The sequence below is a fragment of the Aspergillus uvarum genome (assembly GCF_003184745.1).
Source record: "Aspergillus uvarum CBS 121591 unplaced genomic scaffold BO82scaffold_25, whole genome shotgun sequence".
Taxonomy (NCBI): Eukaryota; Fungi; Ascomycota; class Eurotiomycetes; order Eurotiales; family Aspergillaceae; genus Aspergillus; species Aspergillus uvarum.
In genome coordinates, this window is record NW_020291322.1 from 175,102 (window position 1) to 202,265 (window position 27,164).

General features: G+C 52.8%; 9 protein-coding genes across 9 annotated transcripts; 1 reads left to right on the top strand and 8 right to left on the bottom strand.

The window, feature by feature from the left end:
• Positions 1-100: 100 nt before the first annotated feature.
• Positions 101-1,738, bottom strand: BO82DRAFT_71765 (putative GPI anchored protein). The gene is made up of 2 exons (XM_025641488.1): positions 834-1,738; positions 101-777 (listed from the first exon to the last, which is right to left on the bottom strand). The coding sequence occupies exons 1-2, from the start codon at positions 1,495-1,497 to the stop codon at positions 167-169; spliced, it is 1,275 nt and encodes a 424-aa protein (XP_025492183.1). The 5' UTR covers positions 1,498-1,738; the 3' UTR covers positions 101-166.
• Positions 1,739-2,118: 380 nt separating this feature from the next.
• BO82DRAFT_374365 (uncharacterized protein) lies at positions 2,119-2,763 on the bottom strand (the record flags this gene model as incomplete). The annotated part of the gene is made up of 3 exons (XM_025637420.1): positions 2,119-2,358; positions 2,395-2,495; positions 2,688-2,763. 3 exons carry the CDS (start codon positions 2,761-2,763, stop codon positions 2,119-2,121), a joined length of 417 nt encoding a protein of 138 aa, XP_025492184.1.
• A 664-nt stretch (positions 2,764-3,427) lies between these two features.
• BO82DRAFT_383307 (cytochrome P450) lies at positions 3,428-5,460 on the bottom strand. Its single transcript, XM_025638002.1, has 4 exons — positions 5,267-5,460; positions 4,995-5,212; positions 4,726-4,912; positions 3,428-4,658 (listed from the first exon to the last, which is right to left on the bottom strand). Exons 1-4 carry the CDS (start codon positions 5,448-5,450, stop codon positions 3,493-3,495), a joined length of 1,755 nt encoding a protein of 584 aa, XP_025492185.1. The 5' UTR covers positions 5,451-5,460; the 3' UTR covers positions 3,428-3,492.
• A 214-nt stretch (positions 5,461-5,674) lies between these two features.
• BO82DRAFT_334920 (aminoglycoside phosphotransferase family protein) lies at positions 5,675-7,122 on the bottom strand. The gene is made up of 2 exons (XM_025633281.1): positions 6,472-7,122; positions 5,675-6,402 (listed from the first exon to the last, which is right to left on the bottom strand). The coding sequence occupies exons 1-2, from the start codon at positions 7,027-7,029 to the stop codon at positions 5,719-5,721; spliced, it is 1,242 nt and encodes a 413-aa protein (XP_025492186.1). The 5' UTR covers positions 7,030-7,122; the 3' UTR covers positions 5,675-5,718.
• A 463-nt stretch (positions 7,123-7,585) lies between these two features.
• BO82DRAFT_414419 (glutamate--cysteine ligase) lies at positions 7,586-9,702 on the bottom strand (the record flags this gene model as incomplete). Its single annotated transcript, XM_025639915.1, has 6 exons — positions 7,586-8,512; positions 8,560-9,129; positions 9,177-9,306; positions 9,368-9,477; positions 9,528-9,593; positions 9,643-9,702. Coding segments are annotated over 6 exons (1,863 nt in total), but the record flags the coding sequence as incomplete, so codon positions are not given.
• Positions 9,703-11,141: 1,439 nt separating this feature from the next.
• On the bottom strand, positions 11,142-12,783 carry BO82DRAFT_282853 (MFS transporter; the record flags this gene model as incomplete). The annotated part of the gene is made up of 3 exons (XM_025631386.1): positions 11,142-11,584; positions 11,672-12,257; positions 12,322-12,783. The coding sequence occupies 3 exons, from the start codon at positions 12,781-12,783 to the stop codon at positions 11,142-11,144; spliced, it is 1,491 nt and encodes a 496-aa protein (XP_025492188.1).
• A 1,212-nt stretch (positions 12,784-13,995) lies between these two features.
• Positions 13,996-18,023, bottom strand: BO82DRAFT_432100 (formin-mediated actin nucleation enhancer). The gene is made up of 2 exons (XM_025640760.1): positions 17,446-18,023; positions 13,996-17,358 (listed from the first exon to the last, which is right to left on the bottom strand). The coding sequence occupies exons 1-2, from the start codon at positions 17,602-17,604 to the stop codon at positions 14,383-14,385; spliced, it is 3,135 nt and encodes a 1,044-aa protein (XP_025492189.1). The 5' UTR covers positions 17,605-18,023; the 3' UTR covers positions 13,996-14,382.
• Positions 18,024-20,775: 2,752 nt separating this feature from the next.
• BO82DRAFT_71861 (putative PAB1 binding protein (Pbp1)) lies at positions 20,776-24,882 on the top strand. Its single transcript, XM_025641489.1, has 5 exons — positions 20,776-21,140; positions 21,491-21,674; positions 21,736-22,009; positions 22,058-24,394; positions 24,454-24,882. The coding sequence occupies exons 1-5, from the start codon at positions 20,977-20,979 to the stop codon at positions 24,663-24,665; spliced, it is 3,171 nt and encodes a 1,056-aa protein (XP_025492190.1). The 5' UTR covers positions 20,776-20,976; the 3' UTR covers positions 24,666-24,882.
• Positions 24,883-26,060: 1,178 nt separating this feature from the next.
• BO82DRAFT_71882 (uncharacterized protein) lies at positions 26,061-26,956 on the bottom strand. Its single transcript, XM_025641490.1, has 2 exons — positions 26,845-26,956; positions 26,061-26,636 (listed from the first exon to the last, which is right to left on the bottom strand). The coding sequence occupies exons 1-2, from the start codon at positions 26,865-26,867 to the stop codon at positions 26,207-26,209; spliced, it is 453 nt and encodes a 150-aa protein (XP_025492191.1). The 5' UTR covers positions 26,868-26,956; the 3' UTR covers positions 26,061-26,206.
• Between the last annotated feature and the right edge of the window lie 208 nt (positions 26,957-27,164).

Consider the following 27,164-nt stretch of genomic DNA (forward strand, 5'->3'; position numbering starts at 1 on the left):
AAAGCCCCACGGGGCTTTTCGCCTGTCAAAGTTGAACCGAATGAATCGCTTATCCGCGAGCAATCGATTACTTTTACCTTTTGCCGCATTGACTGTCGGCTTGCCTTTCATTTAACCGTCCGTGATCTCCTATCTTTCGTTATAACAAAACTATAAAAAAAATCCATCAAGTCATGCTTAGAACCGTAACAACAACTGCAACTACAATGCTCACTCCCGCCATCCCTCTTGACACCCCTCTCTTCTGACTTCCACTCGTCGGTTGCTCCTTCGAGACGGTCTCCGTGGCCGTCGAGACTGCCGTACAGCTGGAGCCGCACCGGTATCCCGTCGGACAGCAGCCACCCCCAACTGTATCGGCGCAACTAAACCACCCACTCGCGCATCGGCCCGCACTGCTGCTACTGCTGCTGGGTGCAGTTGTGGCGGTTCCTGTCGCCGTGGTCACCGGGACCACAATGGTGACTCCATCACTGGCGATAGTCGTCGAGGGCGTCGCCGGACAGGATGTGGTGTCGCAATCACGACCCGTCCGGCAGCACCCGCCCTGGTAATATGCCGAACAGGCATAAAACCCCGTCGGACAGACTGACACAGTGGCGGTGCTGGTAGTCTTGCTGGTGCTGGAGCTCGTGGCCGTGGACACACTCGTAGGCCGCGCGGGGGGGATCAGGTCCCCCGTGGATAGCGTGTTGGTGGTCGCGGCAACTGTCTGTGTGGAGGTTGACAGCATAACGGTCGAGCTCACGGTCACCGTGATGGTAAAGACCCGCATACCTACGCACGAGATTGACATGAGTCTTGCCCGGGGTTTATGAATGGAGTCAACTTACAGCCACCAGTAACGCATTCATAGCCTGGAATGCAGCACCCTCCGCCCATGGATGACGGGCAGCTGGAGTACCCCTCGGAACATGAGCCGATGGTGCCCGAGCAGGTCTTGCCCTTCGGACAACAGCCCACATCCCCGGACCCGGTGTCCTTGACCAGGACGCACGTATCATCCGTGCTGCAGCAGCTGTCGGGCCGGTCGATCGATGTGCAGTTGGAGGTGTCGCTCGGACAACGGAAGTCCCGCCGAAGAAGCGGTGAGAAATCCACCCCCCAGCCGCGCCCCTCGTCTTCAAGACCACTCGAGTACGAGGGGTTGAAGGGATACGTCTGTGGTTGAAAGTCGACTTCCTCCGTCGTTCGTAGGTTCTCAGAACGCCTTGCTGGCGACGTCAACTCATCGGAGGTGTTGGACGAGTTGCCGATCGTATAGTAATTCTCGTCGTCGTCAAATTGCCAATAATCCAAAAAGAACTTCTCGCCTTCATCATCGCTCATCTTTCGGACCCCTCGTATGGGCCGATGTCCCAGGTATGACTCAATCAGAGCATTGCGCTGTATGATCTGATCGGGTTGCGTGATGTCGGGTGTCGAGACATTGCCTGCGGTGACGAAATCGGCAAAGGATGGCCATACGACGCTGGCCAGGAGGGGTGCAAACAACATGGGAGTTAAGATTGCGACCAGAGTGACTGGGGATGTCAGCCACAACGCCCTGGAGAAAAGATCAATGACCGGGAGTGACAAGCGTGCATACCTTCGTGCAACCGCGATTCTTATCAGCGATAAAGGATTTCGGCAGGCGTAGTATAAAATAAGGTGGCTGGGAGAGACTTGGGAAGAGGCAAGGCAGCAAAATAGACCTGTTGGCAAGCGAATGGGCCACGCAGGCCAACAGTACGGTGATGTAATTTCTTCAAGGCCTTAAAGTCCTAATTATAGTCGTGAGGTCGTCAAAACTGAGATTGCTGTGTTCGATGTGAAGCTGTCGGGTTACTTGCCGTGCAGGCCCACTCTGCAGCTGGTCCAATATCCCCACCTGCTGTGAGAATATTGAAATGGGAACCGTGTTCAACGTAGCTATATCGACTTTGTGGTCAGTCCGTTTCGCATTATCGTTTGTTCATCGTCTCACAAGCTGTTCAGTCTCTTTCCATCGCTTGATGTTGTTGTTGATGTTGTTGCAACTGGTCAAACACCCTGATGGGAAATAACCATGTCTGTTCATCTCCCTTGTTACCCCTGACTCCCCAGACCATGATCAGAGAAGCCTGTCAGATTATTCACTCAGCGCTCTTCAGCCCACTCCATCAAGGCGGCATAGTCACGACAAACTCGCTCATTGCCCCATCCAGTAACACCACTCAGCCGGGCGTCCACAGACTCTAGCGTAGCATCCGCTGCACACATCAAGCTCTGGCGTTGATAATCGAAACCATGTCGCATATGCGAAGCAGTGCCGTGTTGCTTGTGCTCGTCGTCCGAATCTGCAGATATGGCTCCGTAGTAGTTCTGGTGGACCGACCCCTTTGGATCGTGTCAGCCTTTGTTCTGTCTTGACACTAGCTGATTCCGAATTGCAACACCCCAAAGGCCAAGACAAGCATACCAATACCAGGCGATGCAAATGATGGATCGCCGATAAGGTGTAGTAGATTTGGTCGCTATCAGCGGTGGGATATCGATAGCACTGTGCCCTGACCCACTGTTCCAGCCCCCCCCCCCGCCCGGTGTAGGGGTGACAAGATAATTAGCACGTTTTTTGAGGTATTCAAGGATTATGGAGTCCGGCTCCTCACAAGGAACGATCGAGTCCCAAGCCGGCTCAGTGTTGTTATTTCATCGAGGGTTGGCACCGAATGTCCGGTTGTAGGCGGAGGCTTCTGTGTAGGTAGTGGGTGGAATGGCAGCTGAGGGGGGGAGAAGAAGCATGGTCAGTTCAAGAAGGCTCAAGCTCAGGAGAGAGATATCTATAAAAATCACGTATCTCCGAGATTCAAGGAACCATATGACAAGATCATGTCAGTTACCCGACGGGGCGTTTGTTCCCAAGTAACTTGCAGATCAAAACAGAACAAACGACAAACAAGCTTCCGCGACGGAGCTGAGGGACTCAATCAAAGATATCATCACGACGGCAGCTTTTCTCATTCTCATGTTTGCCATTTCGGTGGCGGTGGGACCCATTGCTGACGCCGGCTATGGCAAGTGGCTATTCCTCACAGTTCTAGGGATGCTCATAATGAGCCTCTGTCACGAGTACTGGCAGGTGTGTCTAACCCAGGCTCTGGCCATAGCACGGACTGGGTTTTGGCTGCCTTTATATGCCCGCACGCACCCTCCCCCCAGGGACTGTCTCACAATATTTCCATGCCAGCACAGCACTTGCCATGGGAGCATCTTCAGCGGGTAGTGCACTGGGGTACGTTGATTTTCCCACATGAACATTCCGAGAGCAGCGAAGTCAATAGGCCAGTAGCCTAAATAAGTTTATTCAAGTCAGGGGCCGTCATAAGTTATACCCCGTCCATTACTGCATGATTTCTACCTTCAGCCTTCAACTGCATTGAACTGGGTATAAATCACTCCTCTTGCTATGTTCCCTCTGACAAACTACTTCCCAACAACACCCCCCTTACTCTCCAGAGGCAAACCTAACCTTCATTCTCGTTCCATCCACCGGTTTAGCAGTAACCTGCATCGTCTAGAGAACTTCGCGTTAACCAGTATATCCCATACACCATACACACACCCAGCACCAACAAGCAAAAGCAAGAAGAAGGAAGGACTCACATTAAACAATTCCTCCAGTACCTCAAACTGCCCCTTCGCATCAAGCACCGGCTGACCTCCAGCATCCCTCGCAACCGCCCCCAGGCCGACCTTCTCGAAATCGAAGCGCCGAACAGTGCAGGCCAGAATGACTCGGACCTCGATATTCACCAACCCCTGTCCGATACAGTTGCGGGGCCCACGCTCGAATGGCCGCCACGCACTGACGGGAATCTGCTCCGCATTGCCAGCATCATCATCACCATCCGCGCTCCCCTCCACCCACCGCTCCGGCCAGAACTCATCCTTCGTCGGCCCGTAAGCCGCCTCGTCGCGCTGCACCAGCGTCGCACAGTTGTAGATAACCACCCCATCCAGACACATCGTCCGCCCGTCGGGAAGGGTCACCGTGAACCCCGTCCCTGGGGGCATATACCGCGCCGAACCGGAGGGCGGATGTAACCGGAGGACTTCCTTGATGACCGCAGCGGTATACGTCATCGGCGAGAGATACTCATCGCCTCCGGCGCGCAGCATCTCCGCCACTTTAGTCGGGGAGGAGGCGGTCTCCTTCCCGAAGATGGCGTCGAGCTCGCGACGGACCGCTTTCAGCACGCGGGGGGTGCGGCTGAGTTCGTAGAAGGTCCACTGCAGGAGGATGCTGGTGGTGTCGTGGCCGGCGAACAGGAAGGATTTGAGCTGGTCGGCGGTTTCGCGGATGGTCTGCGGGGTGAGGTGGTCGGTGTCGTGGAGGCTGAGGGCGAGGACACTTCGTGAGGAAGAGGGTTTCTTGTCGGTCGTTGCTGTGGTCGTGGTCGTGGTTCGAAGCTCGGTGAACTTCGTCTCGATGTGGGCTTGCAGGAGGGCGTCGATCTGTCGGACGAGATACCTGCGGCGGAGGAGGATGAACGGGGCGAGAAGCCAGGTGAGGCGGAACCTGCTGACGTTGCTGTCGCGGCGGTAGCTGGCTAGTAGCTGACGGTAGAGGCGGGCGAGTTGGCTTTGTTGGTGAGTGGGCAGTTGGGCGTGCAAGTCGGTGTCCATTGTTGCGGCCCCTAGAAGCAATGCACAACGCATTAGACATTTTCCAGATGGGAGAGGTTCCAAATTAGACGACACTACCGATAATATCGAGCGTCAAACTGGTGCAGCGGTCCTCGAGGGAAAACTCCTCCCCGGTCCGCGCGTACTCGTCCAGACACTGGATGAAGATCCGTGCCTTGTCGATGATGCACGGTAGCAGCGTGAGGAGATGCTGCGGCGCAAAGCCCGGATTGTATCGCTTGCGCAACGCTTTCCACTGCTCGCCCTGAGAGCATGGGATAAAATGTATGGGATCAGTGGGTCGATCGATCCCAGCCACGAGAATTGGGGGTGGGGGGGGCACAAACCTCGGCGGTAATCACGGAATGGGGCCCCAGTAACGGCTCCAGTGGTTTCATGGTGGGGGATTTGCGCATACTGTAGGGAAAGCCCTTGGTGCTTCGAGAGACTTGCTCGGCGACTTCATGGGAGCAGACTATCCCCAGGACGCCCACCACCGGGCGGAGGTCGAGGAGATACAGCGGCGGATTGCCCAGGGATTGCTGCACCTCTCCGAACACATGGTCTGCGTTAGTTAGATTAAGTAGATACTATGGGTTGCAGAAAGGGGGTAATATACCGATATGTCTGCGCCGTTCCCCGCGACTAACGAACTCGTTTAGTGCTTTCATGTGTCCCCAGACCAGGGAAGGGGGAAGCTGTGGCCAGGAGGCATGCTGGTGGAATCGCAGATATCGAAGCCATTGCCAGATGTATATAGCCAGAAGAGGCAGCAGTGCGAGGAATATAGTTAGCGTCAGCATTGCTGCAGAAGTTTGGGAGGGAGGTTTATTTAACGTTGCAAGTTGACATCATATCGAATTGGGGAAGCCGAGGGGGTTTTGGTTACATTCCGAACCCGTGACATGGAAATCCCTTGATGTCACATTGCATTGCATTGATCAATAAGAGCCATGCTATTTCACATGAAGTCGGGGACATACCACCCAGAAGTCCTGTCAGATACATGCTGGCCACCTTCATAGAATATCTTGCATTCCCTCCATATCGTTTTCCACCCCCCCCAGCAAGTCAGTCCGAGACGGAGAACAACAGCTGGAACCCTCTGGTCAACTGATCCTTGTCACGCGTCGACAATCTGCCCTCCCCCGCCAACATGATCAGATTCATCGCTACCTCAGTGTCGGTCGGGAACGCCTTCGCGACGAGGGTAGTGACGATCTCCAGGCGCGGACGTAGGGTGCAGACGGCCAGGTGCATCGCCTCGTAGATATGGGACTTGTGGACGAACTTGGCGTCGCCGGAGCCACGCAGCAGGGCCTGCATCTTGCGGTTGTACAGCAGCCGGTACTGCTTCAGCAGCTCGGGGGGTTCTTCGTGGTCCTCGGACCAGATGAAGTGCAGCGGGTTGAGGTCGGTGGTGATCCAGCCGGGGAAGCTGGCGTAGCCCAGGTAGCGCGGCATGGTGTGGGCGCCGTCCCAGTCGACGAAGCCGGTGACGGCCCCCTGCTCGTCGACGAGCACGTTCTTGGCGCTGAGGTCGGGGACGCTGAGCACGAACGACTCGTGGGGGTCGCTGCGGCGGCGGGTCGAGCGCGGCAGGCAGTCGATCATCAGGTCGAGCAGCACGCGGCAGCCCCGATCGCTGGCCGTCTCCGTCCACTGCGTGACGCGCTGCAGCCGGTGGCGCAGGTACGCGGCCGAGGACGAGAAGGGCCCGCACTGCTGCACGTGGAAGACGTGGCCGCCGTCGTCCTGGTAGTTCTCCTCCCAGCCGTAGCAGGGCGCCATCGGGTTGAGCGGGCCCATCCGCTCGTCGGCCACGTCGAGCGACCCGATCTGGTCGAACTGGAACCCGCGCAGCTGCGCCATCGCCTCGGCCACACTGTCCAGAATCCGCAGCCGTTTCGCTTCGAGCTGCACGGGGCCGGACCGGTCGAACCACGCCTCCGCCACCATGCGTCCGGGGATGTAGCTCAGCACGATGTAGGGCGTCTTGAGCGGGTTGGCGAATCCGGCGTCGAAGTCGAAGACGTCCGCCATCGGGATCATGGTTCGTTTCTTGATGAATCGCATCATCCGCGCCTGGCTGACCAGGGCTCGCTGCGCCGCCTCGGACATCTGCCCGTGGCGGGCGCTTGCAGGTACGCGGATCACGTACTTGAGCCCGTCGCTAAATCCGATGACGTGGATGAGGTTGTAGGTGCCGATCCAGTGCTCGAGGACTTTGGCAGTGGCCTGGGTGTTCGTGATGTACTTGCTACGGACGCTGAGGGCGAGCTCGACAAGCGCCTCGTTGCTGATGTCGAACAGCTTCCCAAAGCGTTCTTGGAGAAATTCATCGTGGGGCTGCTCTTCCTGACTGACTGTTATGGGGGGCATCTTGATAGTGATATCAAGCTTGAGTCGGTGCGACGAGACGTGACAGAGTTGATATGATGTTTAGGGCTGATAAATCGATCAAGGTAGATGAGGATACGGATGAAAACTGGCGATCAGAGAAGGTTACAGAGAAACACCGACGCGCAGTAAAGAAAAAGGTTGTTGGCACGCAAAGTAAGATCTGTGTGCCTGGTGTTATTCACTTCTCAAATGCGAGACCTGCGTCATCTCAGTTCGAGGCGGTTCGAGACACTGTCCCTATATTAATGGTTTATCTCTCAGATCCCTTCGACTGCGCTGTTGACTTGATCGATGATAATTGAAGAGAGAGTAAGCTGCTCCTCAAAGGCATGATTGCCACCGTTTATTTGTCTACATTCAAAGAGCCAGTGGTTGGACCTTGATGCTCTGGTTCACGCAACCTCTCACAAAGGTGACAGGAATATGAGTTTTTGGCATAAAGATATTCTCAGCCATCGGATCGGAACGTAGTGCATCGGCAATCACGAATCAACTGATATATCTATTTCTATTCGAGCACATGCTAAGCAACGAATCACTCGCCCTTGCTTATGATCTCTTGCAATAGATCAAACCGAATCTTCTCCCCAACCCGACTGTCTCTCCGGTACTCTGGATGTGTCATGACAACCGACCTCATCCACTGCGCCGGGGTAGGGAGCTCTCCACTGGCTCGTTTACTTATCACATCCAGATACGGCTTCAGTCGCTTTCTCTCTCGCAATGGGGCGTCTATGTACTGCAGGTATGCCCATACAATGTTGATCAAGCCAGGAAACCCAGATGGAACCTCCGGGTTCTCGCCGTTGACGATCTGATCCGTGGATAACAGAGCGTACTGCGCTGATGAATCACAACCAGCCTTCTCCGAGTCCCTCAACGTGCCTATCTTCTGTTTCGTCCAGCAGTTGGACGTGCATGTCTCACACGTATGTGGCTGTTGCTTTACTGCAGACCAACCCGTACGACGGAACCAGATCCGCTCGTCAAGCGCTGCATTGCGCTTCTGGGCTCGCTCCATGGAGTCACCCAATTTGTCGATGGGGATGTAGAAGTTCAGGTGAAACGCGGTGATGGCGCGCGAGAGAAGGTATATGAATATGGACAGTGCAGCATTGTCATGGTCTGTCAGTTGAACCTCCATGGGCCGGAATTCAACTCGCCAGCCGGGTCCGGAGTCGCACAATGGGGGCTTGAGCCGGACATGTTGCCATACACTATTGTAGAGCATATCAAAGAGACCCGTATCGCTGGGGTCGAATTGTTCGATGTCTTCCCGACTCACAATGATAGGATCACGAGAAAGAACGCTTGCGAAGTGGTGAGCCAGAGACTCATCCATCCCGCCATCTAGCAGGCCCTGCTTGAGACTTTCGTCAATCGGTTGCGAGGATGTCTTGTCTTCCACATCTAGTGGCTTCTCCGATGAGATATATGTACGATTCCAGGAATAACGAGGTGGCTGCCGCAGTCAGTAACTTAATGGCATGTGGTAAGGATCTCACTTACGGTTGTGGCCAGCTCCTCTGTTGTGCGGTCATCCAAGCAAGCAGAGATATATCCCCAGCGCGTATCTGTGTCTACCAAATAGCCTTTGTAGACAGGTGTTGCAGCGGTCAATGCCAACATAAGCGGCCCCAAAACCATGAGCTGATCGTGCAGCCATCGAGCTTCAGGCTCATTTGGCGCTTGCATTGTGACTTGGATGCAACAGCATCCCATCCCAAGCTCGGGGCAATCAAGATGTATGTGTCCCTCTTTCGGGTCTGCTGGAGGCAACTGCTGCGATGAATACTCGTACGACACGTTCGTGTCGTAGAACGGTCGCTCAGTCAATTCGTCTCGGAATACCGGAATCTGACATTCGAACCGTCCTTGCCGCCGAGTAGTCAAGTTCTCTGTCGCCATGATATAGCGCGTACTTGGATGGTAGACTCGACCATCTGGAGCATTTCCTGAAAATCTTGCGTCCGGCTCTAAGGCTGTGAACAGGCCCTGTGTGCCCAGACCAGGCAAGACACTGAGAGTCACAGGATGCTGATTCGGTAGTAGACACTGTCGAATTAGATCTCGCCTACACTCAGATGATCAAATTAGAGCTTGGTCAGGCAACCGCAGATTGTGACTTGCCGTAGCCGCATATTGTTTTCCACCTTCAGTAGTGCCGTAATCTCTTCTCCGTATGGCTTCGCTGGAGTTGCCTCAATCATATACCGACCCCATTCTGGCTGAAAAGAGACCGTATTCCACGGTTCGCTGGAAGTCATCAGTCTGGTAGACTTCTCGCCCCCCTTGGGAGGGGATTCCATGTTCTTACTCAGTTTCTTTTGCGCAACGCTTCTCATATTGGCGCAGCACATTCTCCTGGCTCAAAAGCAGCGTGGCCTTGGATGCTTTTGCATCAACATTGATCAAAGTGTACTCGATCTAACCAGTAAGCAAGTAAGCACACCACCGACGAAGGGCGAATAACGTACTTCATCTCCCCAGAGCGCCTCGGGGTCAATACGATATCTTTGTCTCGTCCAGATATGCAACAGTTGCTTGTCGCGGTCAACCTTCCCGTCCTACTGGTTTGAGGGCAACTCTTACTTCTGCCGCTCCTTGGCGAGCGATAGGCGCAATGTCTTTGATCTCTTGCCAGGAGATGGGAGCCGTGGTAAGACTTGAGTCTGGAAGTCAGTCTGACGAAGGTAAGGGTAACGATGTTGTCTGCAGTTCCACATACGCAGGGCCCATGATTGCTGGTGTTGCTAAGATTTTGTTTTTCGGCTCTTTGCTACGCCGATACTCACAGAGGTCGGCATCAGAAATAAGTAATTCCCAGGGTTTTGTATCCATTTGGTTCCAGTCAACGTAAGCTAGGTTATAGGTATACCCACTAAATTTCGTGCCGATCATCCTTGAGAACTGTAGGTAAAGCATCCATCAAGGGCTTTGGCCGACTTAGGATTTTCAATGTACGTAATGAGAGCGGGAGAAAAGAAAATGTTCTGATGCAGCATTGAAAGTCTATGCAATCGTCTATTGCCAATGATGTAATCGCACCTAGCGTGTAGCCAGCGACTGAATATGCCCCTTGCATGGTGGCTTCGTCAGCTTTGTCCGGGGAAGCGCCACCCGGCGGAAGTGCAAGCCATCGACGGGCTCTTGGTTTGGACAAGGTTGACGTAGAGTCGAGAAGCGTTGATCATCGTTGCTCTCAATCATACCAGGGCGGTCATATTAGGCAGATGCTTGCGTGGTTGACATCCCCCTGAGGCCGTCCGACATGATCTGCTTCGACATACATATTTGCCTCCTTGGCACGGTCCATTCAAATAAGCCACAATGGTGGATATATCTGACCTCCAGGTGTTGATAGGATGCCGTCTGTCAGTTGAATGTGCGAAGGCAATGGCTGCGATTATTTTGTCCGCACAAGAAGCTGTCGAGTACGACGAGTCTTCGAGGTTGTGAGGCTTCGAACTGCAAGGGGTACGGGATCAGCTTTCAGTGCAGTTGATTTGGCTGGATCGAGGAGATTTGCTTCGATGAGACGCCCTGTAGCACAGGCCCTTCCTTGGGAGCATATGTGTATCTCACACCGTACAGTACGATTCACAACAGGCAGTCATCTTGGCTGCATGTATGTAGAGGCTCGTCATCACGTGGAGGCCTCCCTGGTATGTGCCTTGCCCAGGGATGGCGGAGAGCCGCGTTCGCTGCGTGTCTCATTACGAAAAAGGGGTGGCAGGGAGGGGTTGGTCTCGTTCCTGAAATCGTCATCTTGAACTTTCCGTGGCCGCGCAAGGTGAAGATAAAACCAGAGGGTTGGTAGCAGTTGGAAGGGCTCGCTGTTGCTCGGGAGAAAATGCTATCTCAACATGATCCATGATGATAATGGGATGGTTGGGCATTCGGGGATGCCCCTTCCTATTGCTTGACTAACTATTGCACGTAATCAATGTATCAGATCAATAGTAGTATACCTCCACTCTCATCGAACACGTATATATGACAGGGAACAGGTCTAATTATACATCATGTGCAATCGAACTCCATCACTTACCCGATCGAGCATCATCGAATGGGATCGTCAACGGAGATCATTATTGATCTGCCCAGCTGCTTTTCCGTCTCAATGCCTCGCCATACCTCCACAGAAACCAGGGAATAGGACACCCGATGACCAGCGCCGTGAATGCTAGAACAGAATTCCCCCAACCATACCCCAGCGCGCGGTACATGGGCGGACTAAACAATGGGAATCCGAAGCCCGTAAGTCCCCGCAAGATGTATACACCACCATTGGCGCTGGCCGCGTAGACACTGTAAGTCTCGAGGAGGTAGGCATTTGTGCATTGAAAGATAATGGTCGCGCCCATTAAGGGTAAGGCAATCCCGAGATCTGGAAAGATCCAGTGTGTATGAGCCTCGGCGGTCCAGCCGTAAAGGAACAGACCGGCTGGGATGAGAAGACTGGCAGGAATCATGAGCGGGAGGCGGAATTCGGGGTTACGCTTTATGCCATTCTGGTTGGCAGTGTGTGTATCTTCAAAGCCGTCCGAAGTGGCGGTGGGGGCAGGCGGACCCTGCTGTTGCTGCAGCTGTTGCTGTTGTTGGCGCCCTTTCAAAAAACAGTAGATCTTATCGGCAACAACAGCACAGGTCTGTGCACCCAGAAAGTAGCCGATGCATGGGGCAAAATAGTTGAGACTGCCCCGGCTGGTGGACATGTGATATTGCGTGGTCCACAAAGTCGAGAAAGTCGAGAGAACAAGGTAGACCAGACCGTAGAGGTAGCCATAATAAAGAGCTAATGCCTGAACAATGGGTTGGGTAAGAAGCAAGTGAATGGAGCGGAGGAGGGTGCGTTGGTAGAGGTGAACGAGGGTCTCATTATCGGGCTTATTGGAGTCGTCGATGTCAAAGCGAGTGCGGAGCATTGCTTCTTTATGTTGTGGTGCAGACTGCAAATTATCCTTCTTGCGTCGAAGCAGGACCGGTGCATACGTCTCTTTGGCTAGACAGATCCCAATCAGGATGGTGACAGCAGCAAAGATGGAAGTAGCATGGAACGCCCATCGCCAGCTCGTGTAGTCGGTGATATAAGCCCCGGCTATCGGACCAAGACAGGATCCCAAAACCGGGCCCATGTTTAGAAGTGCAATGCTGAGACCGCGCTCCTCGGGACGAAAGCAGTCGCCTATTGTGCTTGACCCAACCTGGCTCACGCTGTTAGTGGATGTGTGCCCCTGTTAAGATGGAAAAGGGAAAAAGAGGAGATACCGCCAGAGTTGCGCTTGCACCAAGTCCGCTCAGCAATCGGAAGGCAAGCAACTGGGGAAAGCTCCGTGCAAATCCGCCAGCCAGATTAAAGATAAGAAAGAATGTATTTCCTCCTTGTAGAACAGGTACACGCCCCACGAGCTCACTGAGGGGACCTAATAGCAGAGGCCCTATACTATAGGTAACCAAGAACAGTGACACTGCCAATGGACCTGTTAACGTGGAAGTGACATCCAAATCAGTCGAGATTGTGTCTACAGCTGGCGCAATGATTGTGGATGACAACGGCATCAGGAAAGTTGGGGGGATTAGAGTCAACAAGACCACCCATTTTCGAAAGCTTGGCCAATTGTGCGGATGTTCGTTTGATTCGAAGTCGATGATGACCGTAGACTGGCTGTATTGCACGAGGGGATCTTGCTTCTCTTCCTCTTGAGCGACTGGGTAGGCTTTATCCTCCATTGTGAATTCCCAAAGGAAAGAGTGCGTTCATCGACCGAGTGCGAAAGAAGACATCTGATATACTTGTATCAATCTATCTGACCGGGAAATTTGAGCAGGAACAAACTGTGTTGTAGGATGAATCTGAAACTTCCAATGATGTACATTCTTGTGAAGCCACTTGCGTAAGCCCTTGGAACGACACTATGGTGTACAATGAGCCCTTGCATGATCTTCGTCAAATGATAACCTCGTGATCTGCAACTTGCATAGCCCCTGACAGAGCCCTTAAGCTAGTTATCATCCGCATTATAATTATGAGGTCTGCCGGATTTCCTGTCTTGGATGCCAGGGGCCGCTCATGTCATTGATTCTCCTTAGACTGAGGTTACAAAAGCAGAGACGAAATCCCTTTCAAGGTGTGACTGATCCCCTTTGTTGAAGAAGAGAATATTATGTAAGTCAGAAGAGTTAGCATGTGGTGGTCCCATGTTTTTGCAAAAAACATGGTGAATTCTTATTGAATACATTTTCCATATGTCTCGACTCCATGTTGAGCTCAACACTAACAGCAGATATATTCTCCCGCGTGGTTCTTATGACTGAATGATGCAGCGATAATAGAGTCCTTCAATCCTTTGCAAGGTGAGTGACTGTAAGCCAGAGAGCAGTTTCCCTCTTTCGAGGGGTTTGAAGACAGCATGAACTTGGCTTCTGGCTGATGATTCCACGCTATGGTGGAATACCGGATCCAGGTTGCATTGGCCATCTGGTGTTCATCAGCCAACATTCGTTGGAGCAGTGTGATATAGCATCACAAAGCCCGGTAGTTGTGATATTGTGTTTCATCCAAGAGTGTAGGTCTCCAGTAGGTAGACTCGACGATGAATTTACAATATTTGCGGCGTAGCGAACAAGGATGGCTGCAGTCTTACCTAACCTCAACGAGCTAGCCGGCTTATCTTAAGGTTCGGCCCGGAACTAGCAGTCACGGGTGCATTTTACACTTGCTAGTTCAAGGCAGTGAGTGGCAAAGCTGTTCATCGATAGATGGGGAACGGGTTGACTGTTTCGGACCACTTGGGCTGCATCATGGATATGTCATCGATTGCCGGTTTCAAGAATACGGGTAGGCATGAGCATATGAGTATCCTGCACTTGGCAAGACAATCACGATGGTTTGTCCAGTGTATGCTCTGCAATTAGAAACATTCAAAATGCCATCATTTCTCTAAGAATGTACAAAATGCAATGGCTACTCTAACACTTGATCCATCGTTCAGAGGCTGGCGGAGCAATGTAAACCAAGAAAGACCAATCCTCCCCTGTATCATCAATGTTCATAACGCGCCACAAGCTGGCAGGGTATCAATACACGAACACGCAAGGTTTCTCGAATATGCAGCAATCAGTGGGCGGAGCCAAGCGAGACGAGTCAATCAAAATAGGCAAAGGGAAAGGTATGATAGTGAGGGTGCAGGTATGGGTCAAACAACACAAAGGAGACGTCAAAAAGAGTGCAATCCAAGTTAGTCAAGCAAAGTGTAGGATGTATATGATGAAAAGAACGAAAATGCAGCTGATTATGTTGGCCGCAGGCTGGCCAACCAGCGCTAGTTCCTAGGGGCCAGAATCGGGACGATGAGCATCTTTGATAGCTTCCTCCTGCTTGTCACTCTCGTTGTTCTTCTCAACCTCCGAGCTCGGTTCTTTCTGCTCCTCGTCCGCCTCGTCGTCGTCGTCTTCAGAAGCGGAATTCTTTTCTTGAAGAAAGGTCCCCTCCGTGGCTGCTACCTCCTCCGCAGCAGCTTGTTCCTGACTTTCTGTGTCGGACTTCGTTTCAGCATCTTCCTCAGGCTGCTGCTCACTTGCTTCCGCTTGCGCTGCCGCTTCTTCAGCTTCAGCTTTTGCCAACTCGGCTGCGCGCGCCTGTTGTCTCTCCCAGACTTCCTTGCGAATACGTTCATCTTTAGTGCGACGGAGTCTTTCAGCCTCTTCTACACCTCCACTCTTCTTCAGCTTGCCCTCCTCAACAAATGCACCGAGTTCTTTTTGGAACTTGCCAACTCGACGAGTCTCAAGCTCTTTCTGGCGAGCCTTCTCTGCTCTCTCAATTGCTTCTAACCGAGACTCATGGTTAGGTTGCAGAGCACGCACCTCTCCAAGAACGCTGTCTTTGGCTTTCACTGGGTCGACTGCCGGATCAATCACCACATTGCGCGAAGTATGACGCAGCGTGGGGCCACCGGTAGCATTCTGCATCGATTGCTGCTTAGTCGCCTGCTCAACAAGTGCGAAAGTCTGAGCAGCCTTTTCCAAATCGTCTTGAAGATCAGCTGCGAGATCTTCTTGCATAGTAAGCTGATCCCGTTCCTCGCAAACCAGCTGAAGTTCCTTCTCCCAGATTTTCGTCCACACAGGCTTCTCCCGCTTGAGGAATTCTTGCATCTTCTTGATCTCCTTGGTGACGGCACTGATGTCCTTGCTGACAGTCTCGAGTTGCCTTGGGAGGGGACGAACACCACGGCTCACCACATCCTTGCGAAGATCCTCAACGAGATCCTGAAGATCGTCTACCCGGGCCACGAGACGTTCTGACTCTTCAGCAAGCTCCTTCTTGCCAGCATTCACGCGCACGCGACCAGCATCTCCTTCATAGGAAGGTACGGAAACATCGGCAGCGGCAGTCTTCAGGCTGCCTGCTTTGGTACGAATCGCGTTCATGGAGCTGGCAATGTCTGACGAGAAGTTGGAATACGTTTGGCGTAAAACGGCGAGGTCGCGTCTTAAGCTCTGAAGTTCTGCAACTTGGCTGTCGCTTCCTGTGATAGGGCCCTTATTGCTCTCCCCGAGATTCGAGGTGGCTAGGCTAGGCGCGGGAGGTGCGGCGGCTAAGCGAGCCATTTCTTTCGCCGCCTCCAGCTGGCGCTCGGAAACACGCTGCATCATGCTCTCTTGACCTTCAAGAGCGCCCTTGACGCCTTCAATCAGACGACGTACTCCACCAAACTCATCATCAAAATGCTTCTTGACTTCATCCAGAATGTCAACATTGAGCACCAAAACAGATCGGTCCTTGACGTCACTCAGGTCCTCCAGTTCGTGGCGTACGCCAGAAACGGGATCCTGGATATAAATCTCCGGTAGGTCGACTCCATTGTTGTGAGTATTCCAGGCAAACTTCTCGATGAAAGCCAACTGAAGGCGCCCAATGGTCAGGCCAGAATAGCCTTCAGGAAGGACAAATTTCTTGATTTTACTCCTGTATTGCAGAAACAGTGTGAGCTCCTTGCCGGGAGTTTGCTGTTCTGGAGAATATTGAGACGATTGCGGCGGGGTGGCGGTAGTGGCAGACGGCGGGCGTCGTTCTGATTTGGGAGTTCCAGGTAGAGCTGGTCCTGTCGGTTCCTTTGTCGGCTCAAATGCCTCGGCGAGGGCTGGTTCATCTGGAGGTTGAGGGAGTTCTGGCTGTCGTCCAGTCACCAAAGAATCTGCTACGTCGTCCTCAGGGCGTACCGCAGCCGTGTCTTTAGTGGTTGCAGCGGCTTCCACGGGTGACTGCGCACGAGTTTCTGCGTGGGAATTTGGGCGCTCCTCTTCGATACTGGGTACCTTTGAAGGTGTCTGCGCCGCGGCGCCTTTTAGGTCTGTCAACCGGTTTGTCGATCTTTGTCGTCCATGAACAGATCCCCGCAAGCGCACAGCGTTGAGAGATTCACGCACATCTCGACCACGGTTTGGAATGGGGGAATTTTGAGACGGAAGTACGGGAACTCCATTTGAAGAGCCGCCCAAGTGCTTTTGTATCTGATATGCAGAAAATCGTCGAGACGCACGGCGCTCCAATTCACCGCTCCTCTGCAAAGCACCCAGTGCATCGTCCTGCTTGGGAGGGGGAGGTGGCGCGGGATACGAGGTCGCAGTGGATGGAGCTTTTTCCTTCGAGGGTGTTGCGCCGTCTGTGTGAGAGGATTGAGACAAGATACTCTGTGTCTCTCTTCTGGAGGCCTCGCGTTCGGAAAAGCTTGAGCCTCGCGCCTCCGCACCAATACTTGATGATGTTCGCGCCGCGGCATCCTCCGCAGATCCATTACTTCCGTAGCGACGGGTTGATCGCTTCGGGGAGGTCACCGTAGACGCAGTTTCCTCATAAGCCTGGTTCATGGCCGCCTGCGTAGCTGCAGCACTCCCAGCACTTGCCTGTCGACCGGGCAGAGGTCTGCTTTCCTCCTTTTGCTGCCGAGACCGTAACCGAGCTTGCTTCTTTTTGAGGCCATGTAGGAGATTGATAATTATATCACGAATGCGCGGGAGGTAGCGATCGAGGGCTTGTGGAGATGCATCTTGACTAAGGGTATCTTCGAGGATGGTGCGGAGGAGGTCTGGTACAGGGCCAAGATCTGAGGTGTCGACTCCGATAGCATTGAATGCGCGACAAGCCAGGTTGAATTCGTAGCCCAACCGCACGTAGACATCGGAGACCTCATTTTCCGATGCCTGTCGCCGGGACCATTGTGTCAAGGTTTCGAGCAGTTGTTTCGTGGCCACTAATAGATGCGTGACACTTTTCTCAATTTGGTTGATCTGTCTTTCGGGCTGACGGGATCATCAGCACCACGAGGTCAGACCGGAACATTTGTGGAGCAATAATAAGGGGCGGTGACCAGCAGCGGCGCAACTTACCACCACAGTTTTCGATGAGGATTGAGAACGTGTTGAGCTAGACGAGCTGCGGGGCGCAGAGGCCATAGTGGACTCGACACTGCTTCCTGAACCGGAGGGGAAATGTTGGGCGGAGGGACTTCGCTGCTGAGAGCGAGAGGTGCTGGAGGTGGACTGCATGAGTGCAGCAGACAAGGAAGCTCCGAGGAGGCTCCGTTCAGGGCCAGCAGGAGCTGAGCCGGGAAATGTGACGATTTAAGTGCAACAAGCAGACGCAGGGTGCAAGGGAACGGGGAAGAGGACCCGAAAATTGTCTCAGAGGATTTGTGTAAGGGGAAAGAGCGGAAAGACGGTCGAAAGTTGAATTTGGGAGACGAGAACCCAAAAGAGGCCGTACAGAAAGAGAAAAAGGGAGGAGAGTCGAGGAAAGGAGGGCGAGGAGACACGAGTGCAGAACGAATGTCAAAGGCAGGATAGATAAATATAGCCAAGGAACCAGCCTCTTTTTCACCAGATGAGGGGTTCGGTGGTAGTTAGATGGTGGTGGGAGTGGTGATTTGAGGTGGTGGTGGTGGTGAATTTAGGTAGAACAGGCTAGTCTAGTAGGTACCGTAGTCGGGGGAGACGGACTTAGGAGAGTGGATTAATTAGTTAGTGCTCAGCCTAACAGTCTAATGAAGTGTTAGCCAGGCTGTAACTAAAGGTAGATCTGACAGTTAGTTAGTTGCCAGTGTGTTGTTGTCGTCTTCAAGTTATCTTTCTTGGGCACCAAATCAAGTTCCACCCTTCAAGACTTCAGCCCCCAAAACCCAAGTCAGTCAATCTCATCAATGATGGTCCAGTCGCTGCGGCAAGTGCGCTGATTAGCGCCGGGTCTTTGTGCCTCAGGCATTTGGTCTCCACTGCCCGATAGGCTTTCAAGTCACCTGCTCCACCAGCCTCCGGGATTTACCAGGCGCATTGCAGCAGCTTCCCTTTTCTCCCCCCCCCCCCACAGCTCAGCTGTGTTGATAAAGTCATTGAGCAGGGTCTGGGATTTGCATGTGGATAATTTTTTTTATGTACTCATATAATATAAGTGTATTGCTTCCTTTTCATGCTGTCATATCAGTGAGAACTGCAGTATCACAGTATCTCTTTTCACCTACACCGACCCGTCAAGTACACTTCTGTGTCGTATTCACTAACGAGTCCCCCCCCGAGCCTTTAGCTTCGGGAACAGCATTTGTATCTTCTTCAGCCCTCTGCGAGACCGATTACTTGCTGTAATTCGTTGATAGTCAGTCGATGCCACTACCTGCGTATTTGCCTCTCCGAGCCAGTCATGATTGCACTATTGGTGATGTAGCAACACCTAACCAGAGAACTTCACCCTTGTCTGTTTCAACCTGTCTTACGTAACGAGCCTGTGCCTATTTTTAAACTCAACACAAGACATACTATATCAGAGCCAAACCTCCGGCTGAGTCCCATCTACAAGAATGGATCACGACTGGTAGTCTCCTAGATTCTGGGTATTACTCACTGCACACGAGTCGCAACTTGTTTGCCGTTGGATGGTCTAACTTGACAGAATGTCGCATGGCCTAAATGACCACTTTGTCACCATCTCTCAGTGAGGAGGTACCTAGTAGTTCGTTCCCGCTATTCCAACAGAAAGTGCTAATTGGTCTACGATGCTGTGCGATACCCTGGACCCAATTTGCAGCTTTGAAGCTCTCACACACCGATACCCTAATGGTCAACTACCTTAGCACGCATGCTGTTTTCCCTGGGGATAAGGGTTAACATGCCTCATCCAAGCCGGATGTTGCCTCTTGCGCCCCACGGTCACAGAAGAGCACGAGCCTATGGTTCAAACTAGGGATACCACCCATCAGATCTAGCGCCAGTCAACAGTCAGATGGAGGTTCGCTTCCGAGACCAGGGATTGACTCGTATGTGGATTAAACACTGTCTGAGATTTGTCGGATGCGTTGGCCGTACGGTCAACCCTTGCTCGAGGATATCACCAGTAGAGAATCTCCTTCGAGTCACAACGTCTTCTGCACAGATGAGAGCCGCCTACGCCGCTGCTGTTCAGCCGCGCTGACAGCACAGAGATCAGATGAAGCGCCCTGGAAGACGTGGACTCAGGACGAAGAGGTTCTAAGCAGCAAGGGGTCATTCCAGATCTCGGGGGTACTGGTCCGGCCAACATGTCCGTAATTGGTATTATTATTGTACATAGTATTCGAACCTCCAGTGACGGTGGATCTAATCTGCTCGGGTGGATTATGACAGGCCGCAAGGGCCGAGTCCATTGGTGTTGAGAATTTGAGATTGGCAAACCGACGGAGGGAAAGGCATAGGCAAGTGGAGTGAGGCGACAGGGTGCGTCTCAGTAGCGAGGTGGAACAGATGCACACACACAGACGCATGTGCATCTCTGCATTCTGATTCCCTGGAGCGGATGCATAACAGGGGAAACACTTTCTTTGTATCGTTTCATAAAAGGCTATCAGAAGATAGACAGAAGACCGAAGTTATCCAGAGTAAGATCTTGTTTACTACTAGTTTATACTGGTTTCTACACAATGTGATAGGTGAGGGAAAAGGTTGTGAGAATGAAGCATGACGGCACCACCAACACACTTGACTTAGACTATGTACATACAGTACTCCGTACAGTAACTAGAGTATTGCGTACAGTAGCATCCATCCCGACCCAACCAATCTTCATTAGACAAGATAATCATCATTGCGATGGGGGTGAGAACAACAGCAGCAGCAGCAGCAGCATGTTAAGTTAATGGAAATGAGCATGGTGTCTTCCCCACCTACGCTTTTGCACCACCAACCAAGGGTCTTTGATGTCCACCCGGAATCATTGACAAGCTTAACTGGTAACCCCGACCTTACCGTAATAATAAGTGGTTAGTGCAAACCCGTACCCGTTCCAGTTCCAGTTCCAGTTCCAGCTCCAGTTCCATCACCACACCTCTCTCTCTCCCTCTCCCTCTCCCTCTCTCTAATCTTGACGCCAACCTCTTCTGGCTTCTCTCCTCCCCTCCACACCCTCCCGCGCCCGCCTCCCTCCCCAAAATATTATTGATCTCTCCTTCCTTCCCTCCTACTATCAATCCTCCTCCGGTTGACAATCTCTCCTGACGACGTCTGTCTTGATCGAAGACGTTGTCTATTATTTTCTTTCCCCCTTCTCTTGTCCTCCTCTGAACGTCTGTTCTTCCTTCGCCTTATTGCTCCACCCTAGTTTCTCTATTCTTTCTCCATTTCAATTCCACCCCTCTCTTCAACTGTCGGTGGAAATCCAATTGGAGGTCCCGTGACTTGTCGCTGGCTCGCCTGGTCTGCTTTACGTCCTCTTCTTTCCACCCCCGCGCTCCTCTATCTTCTGCTTCCTCCTCCCACTCCAGCCTCTATCGCCGTCCGTCTGGCACTGTTCGCGCAGGCGGTGTGTTACCCTGGCTTCGTGCCTTCCCGTCCCTCCAGTTTGCGACTTTACGTCGTGCGCCGACGTAGAGCTCTATCGTCACTTGGCGATCCAGCCAGATGGCTTCAACTGTCAACTCCGTGCCGGCCGCAAATAATGCATCCGGCAATGCCGTCAATGCGCAGAATCCCAGCGCTCGCCCTACACTGAGATCCAGCGCCAGTAACAAGGCGTCTGATGGAAACCGGCGTCAATCTAGTAGTCCGCTCGATGGTGGGCAGAGGTATGTTTTGTTGTCCAGCTCATTGCTACCTGTTGCTTGCGACCCTTTCTTCCGACCGAGTCACCTCATTGCACCCTATTCACCGCTGCTCTTCGAAAGTCCATGGTCTTGTGCTCTCTGGTCTTCTCCTATTTCCTTCTTGACTTCATGGTTCCTCTTAGAGAGCGTGATTCCATGGAAACTTGTCTCAATTGATGTTGCCTTGTCCCGCCTGTGTCTTTCTACGTCATCCTTTCCCTGGATGTTCAAGGGTCATATCTTCTCGCGCTATTGTCGATTATTGCGCTGGAACTCTACTATTCTTCATGGCATAGGTCTAGACCAATACTAACTAACAATTCTCCTCTTAGACGCAGTAACTCCCAGAAGGCCTGGTCACAAGGAAACCCAATCACGCAGCGATCTTCATATGCACAACAGAACGGCAACATGCCCCAAAAGCAGCCTGCTTCATCTAGAACACCGTCCAAAGAGTCTAACACGCCTGATAACCATGCACATGATCGCCTTGTGTTCTTGCTCACCAGCTTCATTGTAAGCTCCATCCCGCCATGATGATCGTTGAAATTACAGCTCAGAAGCTAACAATTATTAGGGGCTAACTGCGACTGTTACAACTAAAACTGGAGAGAAATACACCGGAATCTTCTCGTCTGCGTCTCTAGAGCCCAACGAATCCTCGTTTCTTCTGAAGATGGTTCAACGACCTAATAAGCAGGAACAGCACAGAGCGAATGGAGTGAGTGAGGCTTCTAGCCCATTCATGGGTTCTGCACCGGATCACAGCATGTCCTTTGATGTCAAAGATGTAGTCGACATAGCAGTGTCCGATGTTTCCACCACTGATGTTCTTGCCAAGGCCCCGAACGGTACGTTTCTAGCCCCCGCGTCGTCTTCATTAACTGACAACCTTTCAGGTGCCTCCGTAGGCTTTAAGACCGATACTGACATCTCCGGCAACCTCGCAATCCGTGAGCGCACGTTGAAGCGCTGGGAGCCAGCAGCGGACACAGATGTGGATTTGTCCCTGGACGGCGCAAATGCCTCGTCCGGATGGGATCAGTTCGAAGCGAACGCAAGACTTTTCGGCGCTACTAGTAGCTACGACGAGAACATCTACACAACCAGGATTGATCGCTCGGATCCTGCTTATAAGCTGAAGGAAGCAGAGGCTGCTCGGATTGCCCGCGAGATTGAAGGCACAAACACGGACAATGTCCATGTCCGTGAAGAGCGAGGTTTGGCGTCTGTGGATGACGGTGATGAAGAAGAGAAATACAGTGGTGTCCGCCGTGATGAGAAGGATTTCCCACCTCTCATCTCTGGACAGCCAAACAAGTACACCCCACCTGCCAGGAGGCAGAATGCCGCTCAATCCGCTGCTCTCTCCGCATCTGCAGCCCCTGCCCGGTCGACCCCCAGCGTCCCGAAGGATGCTGGCACTCATACGCCAAAGGAGACTGCTCCGGCCCAGGCCCAGTCGACGCCATCCAGGGTCGCTCCAGCGCCCGCTCCCGTTGTTGAGGCGGAAAAGAAACCTGCAGTATCCAAACCTCAACCGGGCCCTGCCGTGCCCGCTGCCAGTAATGCTACTGCCAATGTTGAGGTTGAGGTGTTGGACTCTTTCCGTCGATTCGCCGATAATGAAAAAGCGAAGATGCAGGAACGTCGCCGTAATCAGGCCTCATACGACCGCACCATCAAACTCAACGAATTGATGAAGTTCTCTAAAAACTTCAAACTAGCTACCCCTGTGCCCAAAGACCTAGTGCCGATCCTTGCCAAGGACCCCCACAAGCAGGAAGAGATCATTCAGCGAGCCCAGCAACATGCCGAGGAGAAAACAGCAGCAAAAGCCTCCCCAGAATCCACAGAAACGAAGCCAGTGACCCGCGCTCCTGCGGCTACTGCCGCTCCCCCTCCAGCCCAGACCGACCGTTCCAATATCTCCCGCGGTCGCCAAATGTTCCCACCAACCGGCCCCAATGGTGCCCCCGCTGGGCGACTTCCCCAGCAGAACATGCACGCGGGCCGTCAAGCCACAGGAATGCTTGGCCACCGTCTAGCTGATAACTTGCAGCAGAGGAAGGGAGCTACAACGGGAGCGATTCCTGCACCGTTGCCCATCAACGAGGTTCGCAGCCCGCCAAGCGGCCCTGCCGGCGATCACCCTACCGTCACCAGCCCGACCAAGGCGCAGACCCCGACTTCAGCGGTTTCAACCAAATTCAATGTGAGAGCTATGGAGTTCAAGCCGAACCCTGCAGCGAACACGTTCACGCCCGGCACCTCAACCATCTCATCTCCATTTGCTCGTGGACGCTCTGTCTCGCGGGCCACTAGCCCGTCCGCTTTCTTCGGTGCAAAGAAGCCACGCCCAATCTCAGAGCGACCCTCCCTTAATGAGCGGTTCAATCCTATCAAGCGCATGAAGAAGGAAAGCACAGGGAAAAGTGACAAAGACTACACGTTCAATGGTGGCATACCCCCTGCCTATAAAACACTGCCCACCTGGGATGTGCCTGCCGGCAACGAAGAGAAGACATATCTACAGATGTTCAAGCCCCCCGCCTCTGTGCCGGCTATCTCGCCCCAGAACCGTTCTGCATCAAATTCGTCGATTCCGCATCAACCACAGATGCCCTTCCAGTATCCGCAGTCCTCCCAGGGTATGCCCTCCACCACTGGCCCTCCTCACGGCCCTCATCTGCATCCTCAGCAGCATCATGGTTCGGGTCCACCCCATTTCGATGATCCCCATCGTATGCAGATGTCAGCTTCAACGTCTCAAATGTTCCCTTCTCCCCGTCTCCAGCATGGTTATCCTTCTCCTATGGCACCCCATGCTCAATTAGCGTTCGGACAGCCTATGCCACAGTTCTACGTCAACCAGGGCGGCCCGCAACCCGCTCATATGAGACATTATCCTGGCACTCCTCAGTTCGTGAACCCACAATCTGGCATGGGTGCACCCATGATGGTTCAGCAACCGTCTAGTGGGCCTTACATGGGCGTTCCTCAAGGTGTGGCTCCCTACACGCCTCAGATGCAGATGTATTCGCCCAACCCTGGCCATGCTTATCCTCAACATGCACCGCCTCCCCAGCCCCATAGTGGTTATCCTAGCCCTAGCCGCGGTGCCCCAATGATGATGCACCAGAATTCTCAGCAGGGCCAGCCCCCACAGCCTGTCATGTTTATGTCTCCCGGACAGCATGGACAACCGGTGCACCCTTCCCAGCAGCCAGGGCACAGTATGTAATCGCCCACGCGCGCTCTTCCAGTCACAGGCATGCTAACATTCGGCTGGCAGTGCCCCCGGTTCGAGGAAATTATCCCCAGCAGCAGCAAACCCATTTCCAGTCTAGTCCTCACCAAGTGCATCATTACCCCCCTCACCAACACCGAAACCCCAGTACCGGCTATAATCAGATGCCTCAAGGTCCACCTCAGGTGCCTGCTCAGCCTCCACAGGCTGCCACGTCTGGTGCCCAACCCCAGGAAGCTGCAGACGAAGTGAAATGAATCTCTTCTTGATTTTGCAAGACCCTAAATCGCAGGCTTGACAACCTATCCGGAGGGCTGTGTTGACCCTCGATGGGCATTACTCGACTCCACTTAGCCGTGAACAAGATCAACTCACCGTTGGCGACTCCACTTCCGTGCCGACCCCACACCTCAGTGTTTCTCAAATCTATCAGTACCATGTTACCTTCGCGCCTAGCTCTTCGCATATTGAAGACGCATATAGTTTCAGGCGAGCGGATTGCCATTACATTTTGGTGCGTTCGTCTTTGGATCTGGATCTCCGTGTGCGGCCTAGACTAACTGCAGTAGACGACTCGTCAGTCTTATATTGAGTCCCTCGGCCGCGCCAGGCTTGAGTTCCGAGAGATTTGCCAGAGAATCAGCTACAGGGTGAACGATCACGGTTCTCTCGGGTTGGTGTGGGGAGAGCCATGAGCGTGACGCAGACCGTGACCTTCCTACACGGACCTTTACGAAGGTTGTTGGAAGTGATCTTGGATCCGACCATGCCATTTATGAGGAACTGTTCAAGTCATTGCTTTATGGCAACGGTGTTCTGGGGGTCTATTCGTTTTCTCATTTTTGTTTGCTTCTTAGGCTTCAGTTACCTTTTTTTTCGCGTGAAGGATGAAAGATTGGACAAGTGCATGTGGAAGAATGTGGGGGCATGAAGGATGATGTATCAGTGGAAGCTATTGAGAAATGCCGATGTAGTTCTGCACGAGCATGATGGAAGGGGGCTGAGGTTATGACGGGGAAGGGGTATGCATGGAAGATATGGATGAGAAGGACGAGAGGGAGAAATCTGAGGGGTGATTTGCTAGTAACTTCAAAAACAATGGAACCTTCAATCTGATTAGCTAACTCTATGTCATGAAGTTGAGCGTGTTGCGCCTCGGAAAGTGACACACCACAGAACAATGACAATAGTAGGGGGGAATGTGCAATCTCCTCAGGTCTTTTCAGTTTATAAATTTGGTCGTCATTCAATCCACCTCAACCGACCAACACCATAACTACCACCACCACCGCAGTACTTCCACCCTTTCCTCCCATGATCCATGACCCCCCATTCATCCCAACGCACCTCACACACCACCTAGTCCCCAGAGGGCCTCGATTCCACAGCAAACCACATATACCAAGCCTCATGAGAACCCACAGCTACCCTTCAACAACACCTCAATCCCCTCCCCAACCTCCTTCCCCATATACCACATACCATATACCATACAGTATAGAGTAGAAGTATCCCCAACTCCCCCATTCCACCCCATGCCCCCATGATACCCCCACACTCTTCCTCTCACACCGCGCCCAGTCACATCCACAGCAGTTACCATCAAATCCCACAAACCTCGCCCTTCCATAACCCCCTCTCCCAAATTCCTCCCCCGGTATCGCCGTCAGAACTCACGTCCCCAATCGTTCATGAGTTTAGACAAGATAAAAGGGATTAACAGGGGAAGGGGGGGGCTATAGAAAAGAGACGAGGAAAAATGTCCGCCGCAGCCTTATAGTTTCTAAGAAAAAGTTCCTCATGGAAAAGTGAAGCGGAACCAGAAACCCCAAATTGCGGCGCATATGCTATACACATGTCCTTTGACTAGAAGGTTTTGTATGGGGTTTGACAAAGCCCTTGGTTTCGAGGTGGTGGACATGGGTCTGCTTTTTTTTTTATGTTGTGAAGGGTAAGGTGGAGGGGGAGAGGGGGAGGAGATGGGGTTATGGAGGGCATGGGGGGAGGGGTTGGGAAATGAGGAGTGAAGAGGGTGATGTCGTGGGGTGAGTGGGTAGGAGGCTGTGGGGAGGTTTTGGGTGGGTGGGATTCGTAGGTCTCTTGTGGATTTGGTGGTGGGAAGCTGAGGGGATGGATGGATGAGGTCGAGGTGGGTAGTCAAGGAGGGCGCGGTGGTGGTTTGGAGTGGTAGAATGGGTGGTTGTTCGAGGCGGACGGCACGGTCTGACCTTTTACCAGGTTCGCATCATTGGAGACTATGAAGATCGTGGCGGGGAAATAGGGAGGAGGAGGGGGGAAGGGGAGGGAGAGGGCGTCTGGCGTAAGTCTCCTCTTGGTAGGATATCGAGGATATCAGAATGCAGATGGTAAATAGACATGGTAGAGTGATTCAGAAGGTTGAAGGTGGGACGAGGTGAGAACCGAAAAATACTATACCAGTAGGCATGAGAGATAAGCATAATGTGGGAAGACACTGTTCATTATCAGCATCATAAAAAGGTTGAGTCCAGTCACTTGAAACTGTAAACAAAGGAGGATATTAGACGCGATGGGATGAAGGAAGATGAAGATGGAATGACGAAGCTTGAGCTGAGGCGGGCGGAAGAAAGAATTCAGGCACTGGGTTTCCGGGCGCTAAGCCTGATTCGGGGCGGGGCAGTTTAAGCTGGAGCTGGAGCCCACTCACTCTCACTCAGTGTGGCCAGTGTCTTGTTCCGCCTTCATCTTGGCCGAGTCCCGCGGATCATCTTATGTAT

Coding starts and splice junctions, on each gene's coding strand:
- BO82DRAFT_71765 (XM_025641488.1), bottom strand. CDS start 1,497: ATGTTGTTTGCACCCCTCCTGGCCAGCGTCGTATGGCCATCCTTTGCC. Junction 778..833: donor TGAATGCGTTACTGGTGGCT/GTAAGTTGACTC, acceptor TCTCGTGCGTAG/GTATGCGGGTCTTTACCATC.
- BO82DRAFT_71861 (XM_025641489.1), top strand. CDS start 20,977: ATGGCTTCAACTGTCAACTCCGTGCCGGCCGCAAATAATGCATCCGGC. Junction 21,675..21,735: donor TCTTGCTCACCAGCTTCATT/GTAAGCTCCATC, acceptor AACAATTATTAG/GGGCTAACTGCGACTGTTAC. Junction 24,395..24,453: donor TTCCCAGCAGCCAGGGCACA/GTATGTAATCGC, acceptor TTCGGCTGGCAG/TGCCCCCGGTTCGAGGAAAT.
- BO82DRAFT_383307 (XM_025638002.1), bottom strand. CDS start 5,450: ATGCTGACGCTAACTATATTCCTCGCACTGCTGCCTCTTCTGGCTATA. Junction 4,913..4,994: donor ATTCCGTGATTACCGCCGAG/GTTTGTGCCCCC, acceptor CCATGCTCTCAG/GGCGAGCAGTGGAAAGCGTT. Junction 4,659..4,725: donor TTTGACGCTCGATATTATCG/GTAGTGTCGTCT, acceptor CATTGCTTCTAG/GGGCCGCAACAATGGACACC.
- BO82DRAFT_334920 (XM_025633281.1), bottom strand. CDS start 7,029: ATGCCCCCCATAACAGTCAGTCAGGAAGAGCAGCCCCACGATGAATTT. Junction 6,403..6,471: donor ACCAGATCGGGTCGCTCGAC/GTGGCCGACGAG, acceptor GAGAACTACCAG/GACGACGGCGGCCACGTCTT.
- BO82DRAFT_432100 (XM_025640760.1), bottom strand. CDS start 17,604: ATGCAGTCCACCTCCAGCACCTCTCGCTCTCAGCAGCGAAGTCCCTCC. Junction 17,359..17,445: donor CCTCATCGAAAACTGTGGTG/GTAAGTTGCGCC, acceptor TGATCCCGTCAG/CCCGAAAGACAGATCAACCA.
- BO82DRAFT_71882 (XM_025641490.1), bottom strand. CDS start 26,867: ATGCTTATCTCTCATGCCTACTG. Junction 26,637..26,844: donor CTTATCTCTCATGCCTACTG/GTATAGTATTTT, acceptor ACCTGGTAAAAG/GTCAGACCGTGCCGTCCGCC.